General features: G+C 45.2%; 1 protein-coding gene across 3 annotated transcripts in view; it reads right to left on the bottom strand.

Moving 5' to 3' along the window:
- The window catches only part of AGBL4 (AGBL carboxypeptidase 4), a 1546465-nt gene that overhangs the window by 125559 nt on the left and 1405539 nt on the right, over positions 1-15367 (bottom strand). For all 3 annotated transcript variants that reach the window (XM_063712471.1, XM_063712476.1, XM_063712485.1), the window contains exons 7-8: positions 13908-13997; positions 4084-4198 (exon numbers count right to left, since the gene is read on the bottom strand). In XM_063712471.1, coding sequence (XP_063568541.1) covers positions 4084-4198; positions 13908-13997 — 205 coding nt within the window. The remainder of the gene's footprint in view (positions 1-4083; positions 4199-13907; positions 13998-15367) is intronic.

Genomic DNA, 15367 nt, shown 5'->3' with positions numbered 1-15367 from the left:
GCTATGAAAGAGTGTAATGGGAGACCCACTATATATTGCAAGCCCTGGGAAAGCCTTTCTGTGAAGTGGCGTTAAACCTAAGACCTGAAACGAAAAGAAGGCAAATGTAACTGGAGTGCAGTAAGTAAGACAGAGTGTATAGTTGCTCTGTGCTTTCACTGTATAAGGTAACTGTTATCTATTGTTATATCATCCAACATAATTGTTAAAGATAGCTACTATAGCGTATACTATAGTTACTATATATTGCTGCTATAAACTTTAGTATAGGCTCTATATGCTCTTACTGTAAACCATAGTCTGGTATCATATACAGTAGTCTAGTTAGAAAATGTTGCTGTTCTTTAACATAAAGAGCTTGATCTATCATGGTATAGTGGCCATCTATTGCTATTAAATTCTAGAGTGTACCTTCTTTAGTTCACTATAAATACCATAGAATAGGTACTTGTATTATTAAATCTAAACTTAGCTGATGAAATCTAGGAAATCTCCCTGACCAGCCTTCCTAGATTGGATTATATGCTTCTTTAATGTGGAGGAGTGAGGAGAAGGAAGAGAAGGAGGAATAAATGTTTATTTATAACTTACAGCGTGCTTAGCACTGTGCTTTAAATGCATTATCTCACTAAAAGCCTCATAACTCTATAGTATCTCCATTTACAGATGAGAAAAATGAAGCTTAATGAGGCCATGTAATTTGCCCAAGGTCATATAGCAAGTAGGCGGCAGAGCAGAATTGAAATCTGACCTGACACTCAAGTCCATTTTCTCAACCACTGATCTTTACTCCTTCCAAGCTACTGTCTTCCCTTCTCACACTGCAGGGAACTGGCCTGTTGAATCATCTCTCCAGCCAGCAGAGTGAGGTGCCTCAGGGCAAGCCTGTCTTTGGTTCTCTTCCCAGGGTCTGGCAGGCCTGGTGCTGATTATCAGGGGAGTGTGGGACTGCAGACAGGAGGAGGGCTAGGTCAGGCACACCTCCATCCCTGCCCACTCCTCACAGGCCACAGACCTCAGGGGGATGACTTATCTTCTCTGAGGCTTGAGAGTCTGCACCTCCAGAGGGAGATGCTGAGAGAATGAAATCGAAAGAGCATGAGAGAGAGGCAAAGACCTGGCCACCCGTCTTCCAACATGTTTCCAGCAATTTGATCAGTTCCTGGGAAGTCTGGCTTTCTTTACTGCACTAGAATTCTGAGAACCAACCGTCCTTCCTTCCTTCCTTCCTCCCTATCTCCCTCCCTCCTTACCTCCTTCCCTCTCTCCCTCCCCACCCCGCCACCTTTTCTCCTGTACTCAAGCTAGATTTAGTAGATTTTTATTATTTGAATTTAGAAAAACTTTAACAAAGTTAAACAAAGTTCCTCTATCACAGAATTATGAGGTTTAAATGAGATCAGTGTGTGAGTGCTTCACAGGCCATTGGATTGGCAAGTAGAATTCTCGGAGTGGCATTTCCCAAAATGTGTTTCAGAAACCCTAACACTGGTTACAGGGAGGATGTGGATCCCCTCTCACTTAACTTTGGGAAACACTGAGTACTATTTCCCCTCTTAGATTCCCCATGTTTATAAGCATATTCAAAATTTTGAAAAGTCATATTAATAAAAGAACATGTTTAACTTTGCTTAACTCTGTGTTTCCTAAACTTATTTGAACTCTGAATTTTTCCCCCTATAATGCCTTGGCAAGTCTCACCAAACCATGGAAGTACTGCTGTAGAGAGTAGTGTGGCTGGCCTAGGGGACCTCTAAGTCACCTTGAAGTTCTCAATTCTGAGTCTTTATTATTTTTTTATATATTCTCTAAAGCTTTAAGTAGTGAATTCTCATGATTGATAGGCTCTTTGTTGTACAGTTTTAGCAATAGCATTAATGCTTGTGGTTAGGGTTGCTCTCCAAGTCTCATAATGAGAATCACATATTCTCACTAGGAGAATGTTGGGGGTTGAAGCTTCAGCGTGAAACCACTTCTGAGGGTTGGAAATCTTTTATCACGGAGTCCTCAAATCACAAAATCTGGGGCTTGAAGACATGTAGAAAGCATGTAGCCCTCATCACCGTCCCAGTGTCCATCTAAAGCCCTGAGAGGGGAGGCATTTTGGCCAAGGTCACTGACCTCCTTCAAGCTAGTCCTTCCTGAGACAGCAGATGATGACATAAATAAATGTGTGGAGAGAAGTATTGACCTCTGTCTCTGACCACTGCTCTTGTAATTAAACAGAAACATTAGCATAAATCAAATGGTCTTTCTACCACTGTTATCGCTAACAGTACACTCTGTCCATGGAAGGTGGAAAAGCATCACTCTCAGGCCTGCAACAAGCCATAAAACTTGCGAATGCTAATGAACCATCACTTCAGCCAATTAAGAGTGGAAGCAAAACTGTCTTTAATGAAGGCTTCAGGCATCTCATGGGATCTCTCTAACTCACACCCAAGGGTACCAGGAAGCCCCTCTGGACCCAGTTGCCATGCTCTTGGAAAGCAGTAAACCAACTCTGTGTAAAACAAGCCTGGCTGGCTGTCAGGAGATCTGGTTCTGGTCTGAGTTAGGCCACGGACTTTGAGTAAGTACTATTTCATCTCTGGGACTCAGTTTCTTCATCAGTAAAGTCATCTTTCTCATCTCTCATATTCATCAAACACTTTTTAGGCATCTACTATGTGCTGATCCCTGCTGCTAGGCATGAGGGACACAAAGGCCATTAAGGTTCAGTCTCTGCCCTCCAGTAGCTTTAAGTACAGTGGAGGACATGCAATGGAATAAGAGTTGTTCGATAACCAGGCCTGCTTGGTACAGTGGCTCATGCCTGCAATCCTAGCTACTTGGGGGGCTGAGGTGGGAGGATTGCTTGAATCCAGGAGGTCGAGGCTGCAGTGAGCCATGATTGCACAACTGCACTCCAGCTTGGGCGATAGAGCAAGACCCTGTCTCAAACAAATAAACAAATACACAAACAAACAAATAAATAACCAGGCCTCTGAGAACTCAGAGAAGAGAGTGGCCAATCCTGTTTAGGGTTTAAGGTGATGTTTTCCAGAATAAGGAACATGAATTGAGTTGCAAAGAATTAATGGGATGAAGAAGGGCTGAGGGATTTCTGGGCAGCAGGCAGCCTGTATGAAGGTAAGGTAGCAGGAACCAATAGGACATGTCTGGGGAACTGGGCTTTGCTCAATGCAGCTGCAGCACCTGTTCTAGGAGGAGAGGAGAAGAGGTGAGTCAGGATGGTGGACACACAGGCAGCAGGGCAGACAATGCCTTGCATGCAAAGCTGGGGGGTCTGAATGTCATCTTGAAAGTCGTGGGCTTAACGAGCTCTAAAACTGTAGAACTTGGATGGTGAAGTTAGTCAATGATTTACTGGCTGTGTGACTTTGGGCAAGTCAGTTACCTTAATGTGAAATAAGGACAATAACACTATCTATCTCAAATGAGTCGGTGTTTTTTTTGGCAGATAATCTTCTGGGCAGTGGAATTTTAGGCTGTAAATTATGGTGCTAAGCCAGGAGAAAGGGAGTTCAAGATTTTGAGTACGTGAGTGAGTGTGGGGCTGGCTGGTATGCCCACACTGAAGAGAAATGTTTTTCAGATGACCTGGGATTCTATTCTCATTGATATTCTCTAAGAAGAAACACAACAAAACAGTCATCATTATAACTACCCCACGATACTCTGCAAAGCACATTTCTTCCCACCATTTCTTTTGAAGCTCTCACAACTGCCCTTTCAGATAAGTAATTATTGTCTCCATTATGCAAGAGAAACTGAGCCCAGAGAGGGAAAAGTGGATTCCCCAAGGTTACATGGAAAGTAGGTGCCAAAACTGAGACTAGGTCTCCTGATTCCTGGTCCAGTGAGCTGTCTAGAAAACCCCAGTAAGTGACCTTAGGTGGCTGTGCATGAAAAAGCCAAAGCTAATTAAAGAAATTCTCAAGAGCCAGGGTGAAACTTTCTCTAATGAACTCATGGGCAGCCTCAAAATTCTTCCTCAAAAAATATATCCCATATTTTTTCTTGCTTCCATACTACCACCCTATAAGTACTTGCTTCCAAGCATTCTCCCCAATTCTTTACCTGTAATTGCCCAGGTAGACTCCATCGGGATTGAGCATTGGTGCGATCTTGAAGACCAGGTATTCCCGGAGGACACGGGCAATAGGGTGCTGGCTTACAAGGAAGTCAATGATCCCTAGGGAAAGAGAAGAGCCCAGTTTAACAACAAAGCATTTCAAGAAGAAGGAAACACATTTTTCTCAGCTTGGAAAACAAGAAGAGCTCAATAGGTGATTTTGGCCTGTGTTGTTATTGGCCACTGTGGGTGTGTGGTTATAGACTACGTGTTATCTGTATAAACTGTATTTACAAATACATTTGTATTTCCAAGGGACAGTTGAAGACGTAACATTGAAGCCCATGGGCAGGAGGCAGAGAGCATTTCTTGCGGTAGAGAACTGGGAGGGCTTCCGAGAATGATGACATTTGAGCTGTGCTTTGAGAGCCCACCTAGTTTCATCACACAGAGATGGGGAGAGGTGGGCTAGCACTAAACAGTAAACTAAGAGATGCTTTCTAATAGGCACACTTAGTTAAATATTGACATCAGATGTGATAATCACAGGGTCAAGGCCCTTAGGGATTTAAATGCTCATGTTGCTGATAGGCACACCAAGAAGCAGAGAGGAAAAGCATTTTAGCCAAAGTCACATGAGCCGAAGGAGGTTTCTTTCATGTACTCCAAATGTGCTTCTTTCCCCATTTTGAGGATCCTCTGTTCCAGGACTCCAGGGATGATTGTCTTCCCAGCTTCTCACTGGCACTAAAATCACCCTGCCTTCTGGTCACCACATTTAGAAAATTTGTCTCCATGACATTTTTCCTACTGCCAGGCAGTCCCCATTTCCTTTTCTTGAATGGAGCAAATCTTCCCCTCTTCTCCATCCCACTGCCTGTCTTCTAACCCAGGCTACCATCACACCAGGCCTCGATAACAGCCACCACTTATGAAATGAGCCCTCATCGCTGAAGCCAGAAGGATCTTCTGAAAGTGCGAATCTGATTCTGTCACTCCCTCCTTGATATCCTTCTGGTGATAGCCTACATCTACCCATAGAAGACTGGGTGAGAAAACAAACAACCCTGAGCCATTGTCCCTCCCCTTATCTCCCCCATGTTTCTACACTTTCATCAGAGATCTGAAAAAGAAAATGTGCAAAATGGCGCTCTAGGATTCCACGAAATTACTATAATGCCAGAAAGTGATAGGAGAATGCAAAACCCTCCCACAATGCAGAAGTGGGGCCCCGTTCCTGCTGGAGAGAGCAAGAAAGGTGTCAAAAGGAAGCCTTTGAGCTGAGCCCTGTCAGAAAGGTAGGTTTGATAGATGGCAGGAGGAAGGCAGCAGGGTGACTAAGAACAAGTGCAGTGCAGGCACTCAGCTTTTGGAATGACAACTCGCTCCAGAGCACATTCCAGAGCTGCTGTGACCAGTGAGGGACATCTCAGACTTTTCATTAGGCCAGGGCTGAGAATCCATAGGCAGCTGAAAGCCAGTTGGACATCATTTACTTCTCGGCTAACGCGGCAGTAGACCAGATGCCCTAATTTATTTGTTGGTCCTCATATTAAAGCTGCAGTTTGCCAGTAAACAGGCAGGGTAATGATGCCAGGCGCCCTTGTTAGGGGCTAATAATTGCTTAATCTGTCCAGTAATTGACCCCGGCTCCCGGGGCAGCCCTCCATCAAGGAGCCAGCCTGTGCTCAGGGCCTGGCCACACTGCCTCAGAGAATGGCTTCTGGAAATGGAGTAGCTCATTGTGATCCATCCTCCTTCACAGATGAGCAGATTAATTGGGCTGCCAATTAGGCAGCTAATAAAAGAATGAGAGAAAACAAAGGCAGACCAGAGGCTGCAGCTGTCCAGAGCTCCCTCTCCTAGGGTGGGTGTGGGGCAAGGAGAGGGGAGGTTTTAGACTCATCTGTTGGTTTGAGGTCAGACACAATTCAAAATCATTCCTATTCATCAGGAAATAGGGAGATCTTTCTTTTCTTTTCTTTCTTTCTTTTTTTTTTTTGTGGTGAGAGAGGAGTATGAGGAAGACTGAGAGGGTGTGTAAGAGCGGAGAGATGATGCCATCCCTGGCCAAAGGCCAAAAGCACTGGATGGACTAAGAAAACAGAGGGACCAGGGGAGCAGAAAGTCTCAGGACCTGCGTTCGAATCTTAACTGAGTGTTAGCTAGAGAAGTTACTGACTAGCTTTCCCTGACTAGTTTTCTCATCTTGATATAGGGATAATAATACCTAATCTGGAATACTGTTGTGTACCTGTGTTAGAGATCCTGTGTTAGCTGCCTGACACAGCACCTGAAAATTGTGGCATGCTTCAATAAACTCACTTAGATCAAAGGTTGAAAGGCAGTGGGTAGTTAAAAACAGGATTAGTTTTAGAAGTAGGTGTCCTAGTCTGTGAAGTTGACTAACAATGAAATTTGGAGACAAGGATACCGAATGGTGCAAGCCAACAAATCAAAACAGAGCCTGGGTTCTAGTTTTGGCTTAGTTACTGGGTGACCTGTAGAAAGCCATTGGGTCTATGCTTATCTTTAAAATTAGGAGAAAGAACTAAATAATTCTCAAGGATACTTCCCACACTGACATTGTATGATTCCATCTATTTTATTCCTCTCCACCAAAAGTAGAAGAATCATCTGTCAATTGAGGAGAATAATCTCCCTCCTGCTGGAAGACACCATCAACCTCCTTGAGATCAGCCTTTGTTCCTTCTGTAAACAAGTTTGCCAGGTCCTCTTCTTCAAGCTGATTTAACCAGAAAGCTGGAAAAAAGCAGGATGACAGGAAGGCTGGAAGCTGGAGAGGCCAGAAGAGAAGGAAAAGTGGTAGAGGATTTGAAATTAAAGCTGGAAGTTAGAGATTACTGCCCTGTCCCAAATTCCAGCAGACCAGGATGAACCTCTCTAGCCAAACCTCAACTGAGGCTTATATTTATTGCTGATTTTTTTCTCCTAGAGTGTTTGGTTTAGGGCTGGGCACATAGTAGGTGCTTATAAATGCCTATTGATGGATTGCTCCAGGAATTCATACAACTTTGACTGTGTGGGATTAGTTGAACTGATCATCGCTCATTCTACAAATATTCATTGGCACACCAAATTCTGGGCATTTCAAGATGCCTAAGATGGTCCTGCCTCAGAGGGGTGCACGGTAAGGAAGCAACTCCCCACTGGCTGGCAAAGGCTCTGATGGGAACAGCACATAGCTGTGGGGACCCAGCAGGGGCCTGGGGCCCCAGAAGGGATCTTGGAAAGGGGACTTAAAAAATGAGTAGAGTGGAGCCAGATGAAAGGGGTGCCAGGATGCAGCCATAAAAAGAATAAAATCATGTCCTTTTCAGTGACATGGATGCAGCCGGAGGCCATTATCCTAAGTGAATTAACACAGAAACAGAAAACCAAATACTGCATGTTCTCACTTATAAGTGGGAGCTATATATGGGGTGCACACGTACACCAAGAGAACCATAAACCCGGGATTCATAAAGAGCGGCAGGAGGGAAGAGGCAAGGGCTGAAAAGCTACCTATCGGGTACTATGTTCACTACTTGGGTGATGGGATCATTAGAAATCCAAACTTCAGCATCGCACTATTTACCCATGTAACAAGCCTGCCCATGTATCCCCTGAATCTAAAATTTAAAATTAAAATAAAAAGAAAGGGGTTGCCAGCGGAAGGTATCCAGGCTGGCGTAAGAAGAGATGGTCTGTTGGTAACGGAAAGCTTTTCAATTCCAGGGCCTTGGCTTCATGGTTAAAAGCGCAGACCCTGAAACTGGACAATCTGGGTTTGATGCCTCTCTCTGCCATTCATTTGCTGTGTGGCCTTAACCTCCCAGTTCCCCAGGTTCCTCATCAATTACAAAGGGGAGAATAAGAATTACTTGTGGGTTCTTGTGAGGATTTAAATGAGTTGATAAAAGCAAAGTGGTACACAGTAAGTGTATACATGTATTGTTTTCATCATTGCTCTTCGTTGGCTTGCTGTAGACATGGGAATGGAAATGTGAACAAGGATTTGCTGTTCCAGCAGAAAAAAACCTGAAGGCGACTATAGAGCTATTGCCAGGTTTTAAGCCTGGGTCAGATATGGGCTTTGGAGCACTCCATCCAGCTGCAGTGTGGAATGCTGCTAAGAGGAAAGGAATACTGCAGGGCAGGGCCTCCTGAAGGCAGGACAGAGGTGGAGGTAGGGTGCAGGCATAGCAGAGAGAGCTGGCAGAGGTAAAGCAGCTTTTAGTCAGGAACCAGGGTGGAACATGGTAGTGACCTGCAGGGGCTCTGCAGCAGCCAAGGTCCGGAGAGTCATGAGGTGCAGTGGGTGGAGAGCAAACAGTGTGGACATATGGTGGCACCAATGATACAATGATTTGCCTGCTACCCCGAGAGCATCAGAACTCTTTGCTGAAAGCACCCAACCTTGAGGAACATAAATGAGATTAAGTTTCTGGCCCCTGGCAGGATGGGGCCTCAAAATAGAAACTGAATTCAGTTATAGAAAAATAAGAAAGTTACATTTCCTGTACTTCTTTTTTGGGATTGAGGCTTACTTAAACTTACATTGTGGTTTAAGTCTGTCTTCCCTCCAGGCCATGAGCTCCAAGACAGCAGGAACAGGTCTCCTTTCTTTGCCACTATATTTTTAGTGCCTAGCTCAGTGCCTGGCACAGGGAAGATACTCAAGACCTATACATGAAGTGAGTGAATAAAGATCGACCTATGACAATTACTGTACATTCATTAGCTGGACTGACTTGTAATTCTATTGGCTCCATTTCACAGACAAGGAAAGAGAGTCAGGGTGTGGCATCACTTGCTGAGTGCCTCACAGGAACCTAGTTGGGATTCAGACCCAGTTCTGCTGGCTTCAAAGCAGTGCTCTTTCCATGAAGACAAGACGCACAGAGCAAGGAGTCTATCTGCATGTGATTTGTGGAATAATTTGCATATGCCTGCATGATTTTCTCTCTAGAGAATTCTGTGCAAAATTTATTGTTTCTATTCTCTGTTCAGAGGCAGTTCTCTGTAGTGAGAAGAGCCAAGGTTTGAAGCAAGAGAGTTTGAGGTCTCTGCTTGGCCCAGTGTGTGATCTGCACAACAGCAGCCACTCTAGGCCCTTCCTTGACCCGGCACCAGACCCCTGTCTGCCCTCAGGTGAGTCCAAGGGCCTCGAATTATGGACTCACAGGGATTCTGGCCCTGATGACCTTAAAGTTCACAGAGTATAAGTCCTCACCCTCCTGCCCCCAACTCTGCCCATTTCACAGATGAAGAGACAGAAGTCTAGAAAAGTGAAAGGCCCCATCACAAACGCTTACTGGATCTAGCACCACACCTATAGTGGGAGGCTGTTTGGGATAGCGAGGAGAAGAGGAAGAACAGGTGAAGAAGAGAGGTGGGAGGAAAGCAGAATGGGGGGAACAAAGGTCACTACCTCATTGATAGGAAGTATGAAGCTGTGCTTGGTCCTGGTGCCTGGCAATATTGGTGGTTGTGAGAGCATGGTGTGTGCATGTGTGTGTGTGTGTGTGTGTGCGTATGTGTGTGTGTGCACATCCTCCTCCCTCCTCTTACTCCCACAAAATAAGCCTGAGGCATGAACTTCCTGGGAGAGGGCTAGCTCTTTGTCTCCATAGTCTAGGCCCTGATGGGCACCTTGGCATGTAGCAGCAGGGCTCAGGCTGGGAGGCAGGAGACCTGGATCTAGTCTCCACTCCACCACCAACTTACCAGGTGACATCCAGTGAATCCCTGGACTGTTCTGAAAAGAAGAGCTGAGAGCTGCCCAGTGACCTGGTGGAATTTCTGTGGAAGAGTGAAGGTGAAGAGGGGATTGTGGATACTGGTCATGCACCTACCTGTGCCTGGCGCTGACCCACCATTGACCTACACTGTCTCATGAAACCCCCACAGCAGCCCCTTGAGGAAGACATTGCTGCCCCCATTTTGCAGGTCAGGAAGTAGGGGCTGTGAGAGGCAAGGACTTAGGCAAAGTCCCCTAGCTAGATGGAAATGGTAGGCTCAAACTCAGGCCCATCAAACTCCAAAGCCACAGCTGTGCCCACTGCCCCTGCTGCCCTTCAGAGTGTGGCATGGCTCCCCACAGTAGCATTTCATAAATGCTGGTTTCATTAATTCAATGATAAAGGGTCTGGAGAGGACAAAATACTCTGCAAATGGAAATTTTCAATGAAAGTTGGCCCAGAGTCCCAGGAAGAGTCAGTGAAAGAACATACACTTGACCAGGAGTCAGAAACAAGGTCAACAAGGTCTAGGTCTGGTTCAGGCCAAGCTCCTGGCTTGCAAGGTAACCCTCCAGGTGAGCAGAGCTCAGCTAGTGGCCCTCTCAGGAAGGTGACGAGGAAGAGCTGGGGCCCACAGTCTGGGAGGCCCACACCTGGGTTTGGTTCACAGTAAGGATTAGAGGAACCGGGTACAAAGTGCCTCATGGAGGCCCTGGCACCAGCCATGTGCTCCATTAGTGCTAGCTCCTCCCCTACTGCTGGAACTTATTTAGTGCTTTCTCTATTCCAGACCATCCTAAATGCTCGATGGATATGAACTGTGTCAGTCTTCACAACAACGCTGTGAGGCAAGATTTCTATTATTTCCCTTTTGAGATAAAGGAGCTGAGGCACAAGGAGATTTTGTGGTTTTCCCAAGGTTACACTGCAGTAAGGGAAGGAGCCGGGATTCATGCTTAGCAGTGTAGCAGCTTGAGGGATGGCGCTGTCACATGGCTGGCCACAGGGCCACACAGGAGCTCCTCTGACCTCTCCCATAGTCACTGGAGAACAGGATAGTTTGGCCTCCCAGAGGTCAGGAGCAGGGTTTGGGGTAGCAGAGTAAGCATCCCACCAACAAGCAGAGTCTTGAGGAATCCGAGCCCTGCTACCCTTACTGCCACCCCTTACAGAGCTATGTGGCGACAGGACTTCACTCTACTCCCAGCAGCAGGTGCATCAGCAGCTCGGCGGCGAGAACCGTGGTCCCAGCCAGATGGGCACAACCGGCTTCACATGCCTGTTCCCTGCTCAAGGTCACTGAGCCAGTTAATGTGGAAGAGTTAACAGAACTGAAGGTATCTCAGCATCTGTCCATACCTTGGACCTGCCTGCTATCCCCAGAAGAAGGTGGGCTGATGGGGGCTGAGGGAAGATGAACACATTTAGGGCTATGACTGAGGAAGAAACTCCCAGCTGTGCCCTGTGGGGCTGTGATTGGGCTGTCTACACGTAGCTGAGACACCCTCAGAAAAGACCATGCCTCAGTTCTGTATTGGTAAAGTGGGGTAATGATGCCTCTTACACTGCCTCAAGGAAGTATGAATTGTGTGTCTCACGGGGCAGATACAGAGACAGGGAAAGATGAGAAACAGGATTGGGGAGATGGACTCCAGAACCACACTTGTCGTGAATTAGCCGTGTGACTTTGGGTAAGCCATTGTACTTCCCTGAGGCTCTGCATCCTGATCTGTAAAATGCACATCAATTGTTGTGGGTGGTCAGAACTCTGAGTTCTTTCAGGCACAAGACTTCACCTTCTAGTAGTTCCCATCCCTGAGTGGGACAAGGGAACATGTACAGGCTTGGGAGTTAGCTAGACCTAGGTTAAAAGCCCCATTCCACTATTTAATGACTGTGTAACCCTGAGGCTCCTCTTTCTGAGTTCAACGCAGCATTTGTTCCTCACAACAGCCCCAGAAGATGAACAAGAAACCCCATTTGACAGATGTGGAAAATGACAGTTGGAGACCAGCCCCAGACCTTACATAGCTCGTGGTATAAAGGGGGAAAAACAAATATAAATCAAGTATATGATAATAAATCAGGGCAATAGAGATGACCATTATCAATAAAGATGATGGCCATCTTTAGATCCACAATGCAGGCACAAAGCAGGTGGCAGGAGGGAGTGGGCCAGGGAGGCCCACAGTGGGGGCACTCACAATGAGCCCTGTGAGATGGATGGTGCTTGCCAGGTGACAAGGAGCAGGCACAGGGCCTGCTAGGCAGAGGGAGCAGCAGGTGTAAAGGTGCGCTGGTCAAGAGAAGACCGCCCACTCCAGGTTTCAGCTGTATGGGGCTTAGTGTATGAGGCTGAGGCCAGAGAACCAGGTGAGAGCCAGATGACAGAGGGCTGGGAATGTCATGCCAGGGAGTTGTAGTTTATTTTGAGAAGCCAGCAGGCAGGCATTGGAAGACTCTGTCAAGGAATAGACATTTATTGAAAACCTACAGAACGCCGTTGAGTGTATCAACTCAGCACCATCCAAAGATTCCCTGCTAGTAAACAGGGTCCTCAGAGAGCACCTGAGATCCATTCAATTCCTCTCTGCCTCAGTCATTATCTGTGAAATGGGATGGCAACCCTGCTCTCTGTCTACTGCCCACAGGGGAGATGAGCACAGGGGTTTGGGCTCCCAGAGATGAACATATTGATGGTAAGGCTACTGTCTTTTTACAAACAAGGACAAAGCAGTTACATCCAATCAGCTGGGGGAAGAGATCTGCTGCCAAGTTTAGTAACTGACAGATGGCGCAAGTAAAGGGGTTGGTAAACCCAGGAGGGACCTCAAGAGGTTACTGCAAGGACAATGCTGGGGAGGAAGAAGGCCAAAGTGAGAATGCTAAGGAGTCACCTATAGTGACTGGCGCCTCAGTCATGCATCTTACAAGCTGCTTGGCTTTGGGCAAGTCACTGCCTCCCTGAAACTCCATCTTCTCATCTGAAAAAAAGAGGAAGGAAATCGTGCCTAACTAAAGCATTGTAAGAATACGAACTGGGAAAATAAAGCCCATATTTATTTGCACAGTGCTTGATAGTTTACAAAGCAGATTACCTGCTTCATCTTCTCAGATTCCCACGGGGAAGGAGGTAACATCTGTTGAGTGCCTGCTGTGTGCCAGGCACAGGACAGGGTGTGCTGTTTACATTCATCTCATGCCAGCTTCATAACAGCCTGCCTGGGTAGTATCATTTTACATTTGAGGCAACTGAAGTCACAGTGCTGGAAAGTGGCACAGCCAATACCTGACCTCAGGACTGTCTGATTTCAAATCCTCAGAGGCTTCCACTGCAGTGTGCCACCTCCCTCGAGTTATAGAACCTCCACAGGTGTTTCATATCTCTTTGACCACATGGTCACTTTGAGATTAAAATGAGATAAATTACTTAACTTCTCTAAACTTCAGCTTGCTCAACAATATACATATATATTGCTGACTATAGCTGACTAATTAAATATAGTACGGATGAAATATGTAATAATAAGTAAAAGTGCAATTATAAAGAGAAACACTTGAGAATAAAAATTATGACTTATTTGCCTCTGGTTGTCTGATGCCAAGTGTGCTTACTCTTGGCAGGTATTTCAAAAGTTGTTTAAGTGAATGATTGAATGAAAGAGTGAAGAGATAGTTTTCAGTCATTACCTCCCATTTCACAGCTCTTCTGCCAACATACACATTGATCTGGGGCCAGATTTCTTGCTGTTGTAAACCACTGGAGGCAAGTAAAGCTAGGGAGTGTAGATGATTCTGTATGGCTCTTCCTCACCACAGCACATATAAGATAACTTCATTCAGCACTCCCTGTTCATTTATCCATCCATCCATCTATCCATTAATTAATTAATTCATACATACATCTAGTCAATAAACATTTATTGAAATAAAACCTAATGGAGACCAGGTAAAATCTCTTTAAAGAAATGCATTAAATTTCCATTTAAGATAATGGCTCTGCATGTGGCCACACTGTTCCAGAGATCATCACAGTGTCCCAGTTGGATGTGGGTATAGGACACCTATGAGATCCTGCCACTCACCTTGGCACACAAATGAGGAGGGTGTTTCCCCTGGGTGGACTCGTCCTGTGATGAATACCACCTTCTGCTCTGCCCCTTCCCGGAGATTCTCTGTAAGATAAAATGAAAGGTGGTTGCTAAGGAGGGCAAGAAAAGCTGAGTCTAGTGGTTGGTGTGTGGCAGGGAACCCCAGAGGGAATGGGCTGGATGCTTTACATTTATCTCTTAAACCACTGGGTTAGAATCATTAAGGTCCAGCCATTGCTGACTAATTTAATTATGTCCCTACCCAATATTAAAAGGCTGCATTCCCTTTTGTTGGTACAACTGATCATATTATATTAATATGTAGTATTTACAATCATCCAAGGAAGCCATATGAGTGAAGTTGAATCCCAAATCCATTGACTGTGACCTTAGGCAACTTGTGTATCCTTTCCAAGTTTCCATTTTCTAATCTATAAACAAGGATGACAATATATCCTTGTTTATGGGTTATAAACAAGGATTTTAATAGGGTTGTTGTGATGATTAAACAGGCTTACACATTGCATAGTACACAGTAAACATTCAGTAAATGATGGAGTAGAGAAGGTAGCTATTTATATATTAGTAATAGTAGCATCTGCCATTTAATTAGCTCCTTTTGTGTCAGGCACATTATATACATATATAATCCTTACAGGAACATGCTGTTAGTGTGTTTTTTTAATAGAGGCAGAAGTGAGGCTCATGGAGGTTATATAACTTGTTCAAGGTCACACAGCTGAAAAGTGGTGGTAGGAACTGAGATTACAGCCCAATCCTTTGTCTGGCCTTCATTTCCCTTTTATCTTAAACAACTAACAGACTGGACAAAATATTCAAAACAAGTATTTTCAGACATTGAACAAGAGCCAATGCAAGATAATCAATGAGAGAAGGAAAACAAATGAGATATGCCCTATGATTGCCTGGGCTTTTTGCCTGATGATCCTTTCAAGACCAAAGAGCAGAGAGGGGTATCCTGAGCAAAGCATAGAAGCCTCACTGAGATTCAAGTTCAGCAGGTAGTAGTTGGGAAACTGTGAGCTCCAGAGAGGGGGAAGCACTGTAGAAAAAGAGTTCCAGAAATCTGTACAGGAATCCCCTTGATTCTTTGTTAGATTCTAAGATGTACATACATAGGGTGACTCTCCATGATGTCAGGAAAAAATGATCAAGGAGCTGTGAACTGCACAGTCCTTAGGGTCACACAGGGCTAAGAATCATTTGAATTCCCACAACTAAAGAGGAAGTCCTCACTGATCATCCAAGGAGAATGAGAAGTCAGACGGGCAATGTCTTAGTGGTAGGGATAAACTACTGTAGACCACCACATTCACAAAGCTTTAAAACAAGTCTCAAAAGGATCAAACTGGACAAAAGAAACTTAAATGCTTGATGTACAAAGCCCAACTCTCTTCAAAGGAAGACAACAAAATCCAGACAGTCAAAGCAAT

Source organism: Pongo abelii, chromosome 1 (assembly GCF_028885655.2).
Source record: "Pongo abelii isolate AG06213 chromosome 1, NHGRI_mPonAbe1-v2.0_pri, whole genome shotgun sequence".
NCBI classification, from domain to species: domain Eukaryota; kingdom Metazoa; phylum Chordata; class Mammalia; order Primates; family Hominidae; genus Pongo; species Pongo abelii.
Note: the sequence above shows the minus strand (reverse complement) of the source record. Positions and strands in the feature narration are given on the sequence as shown.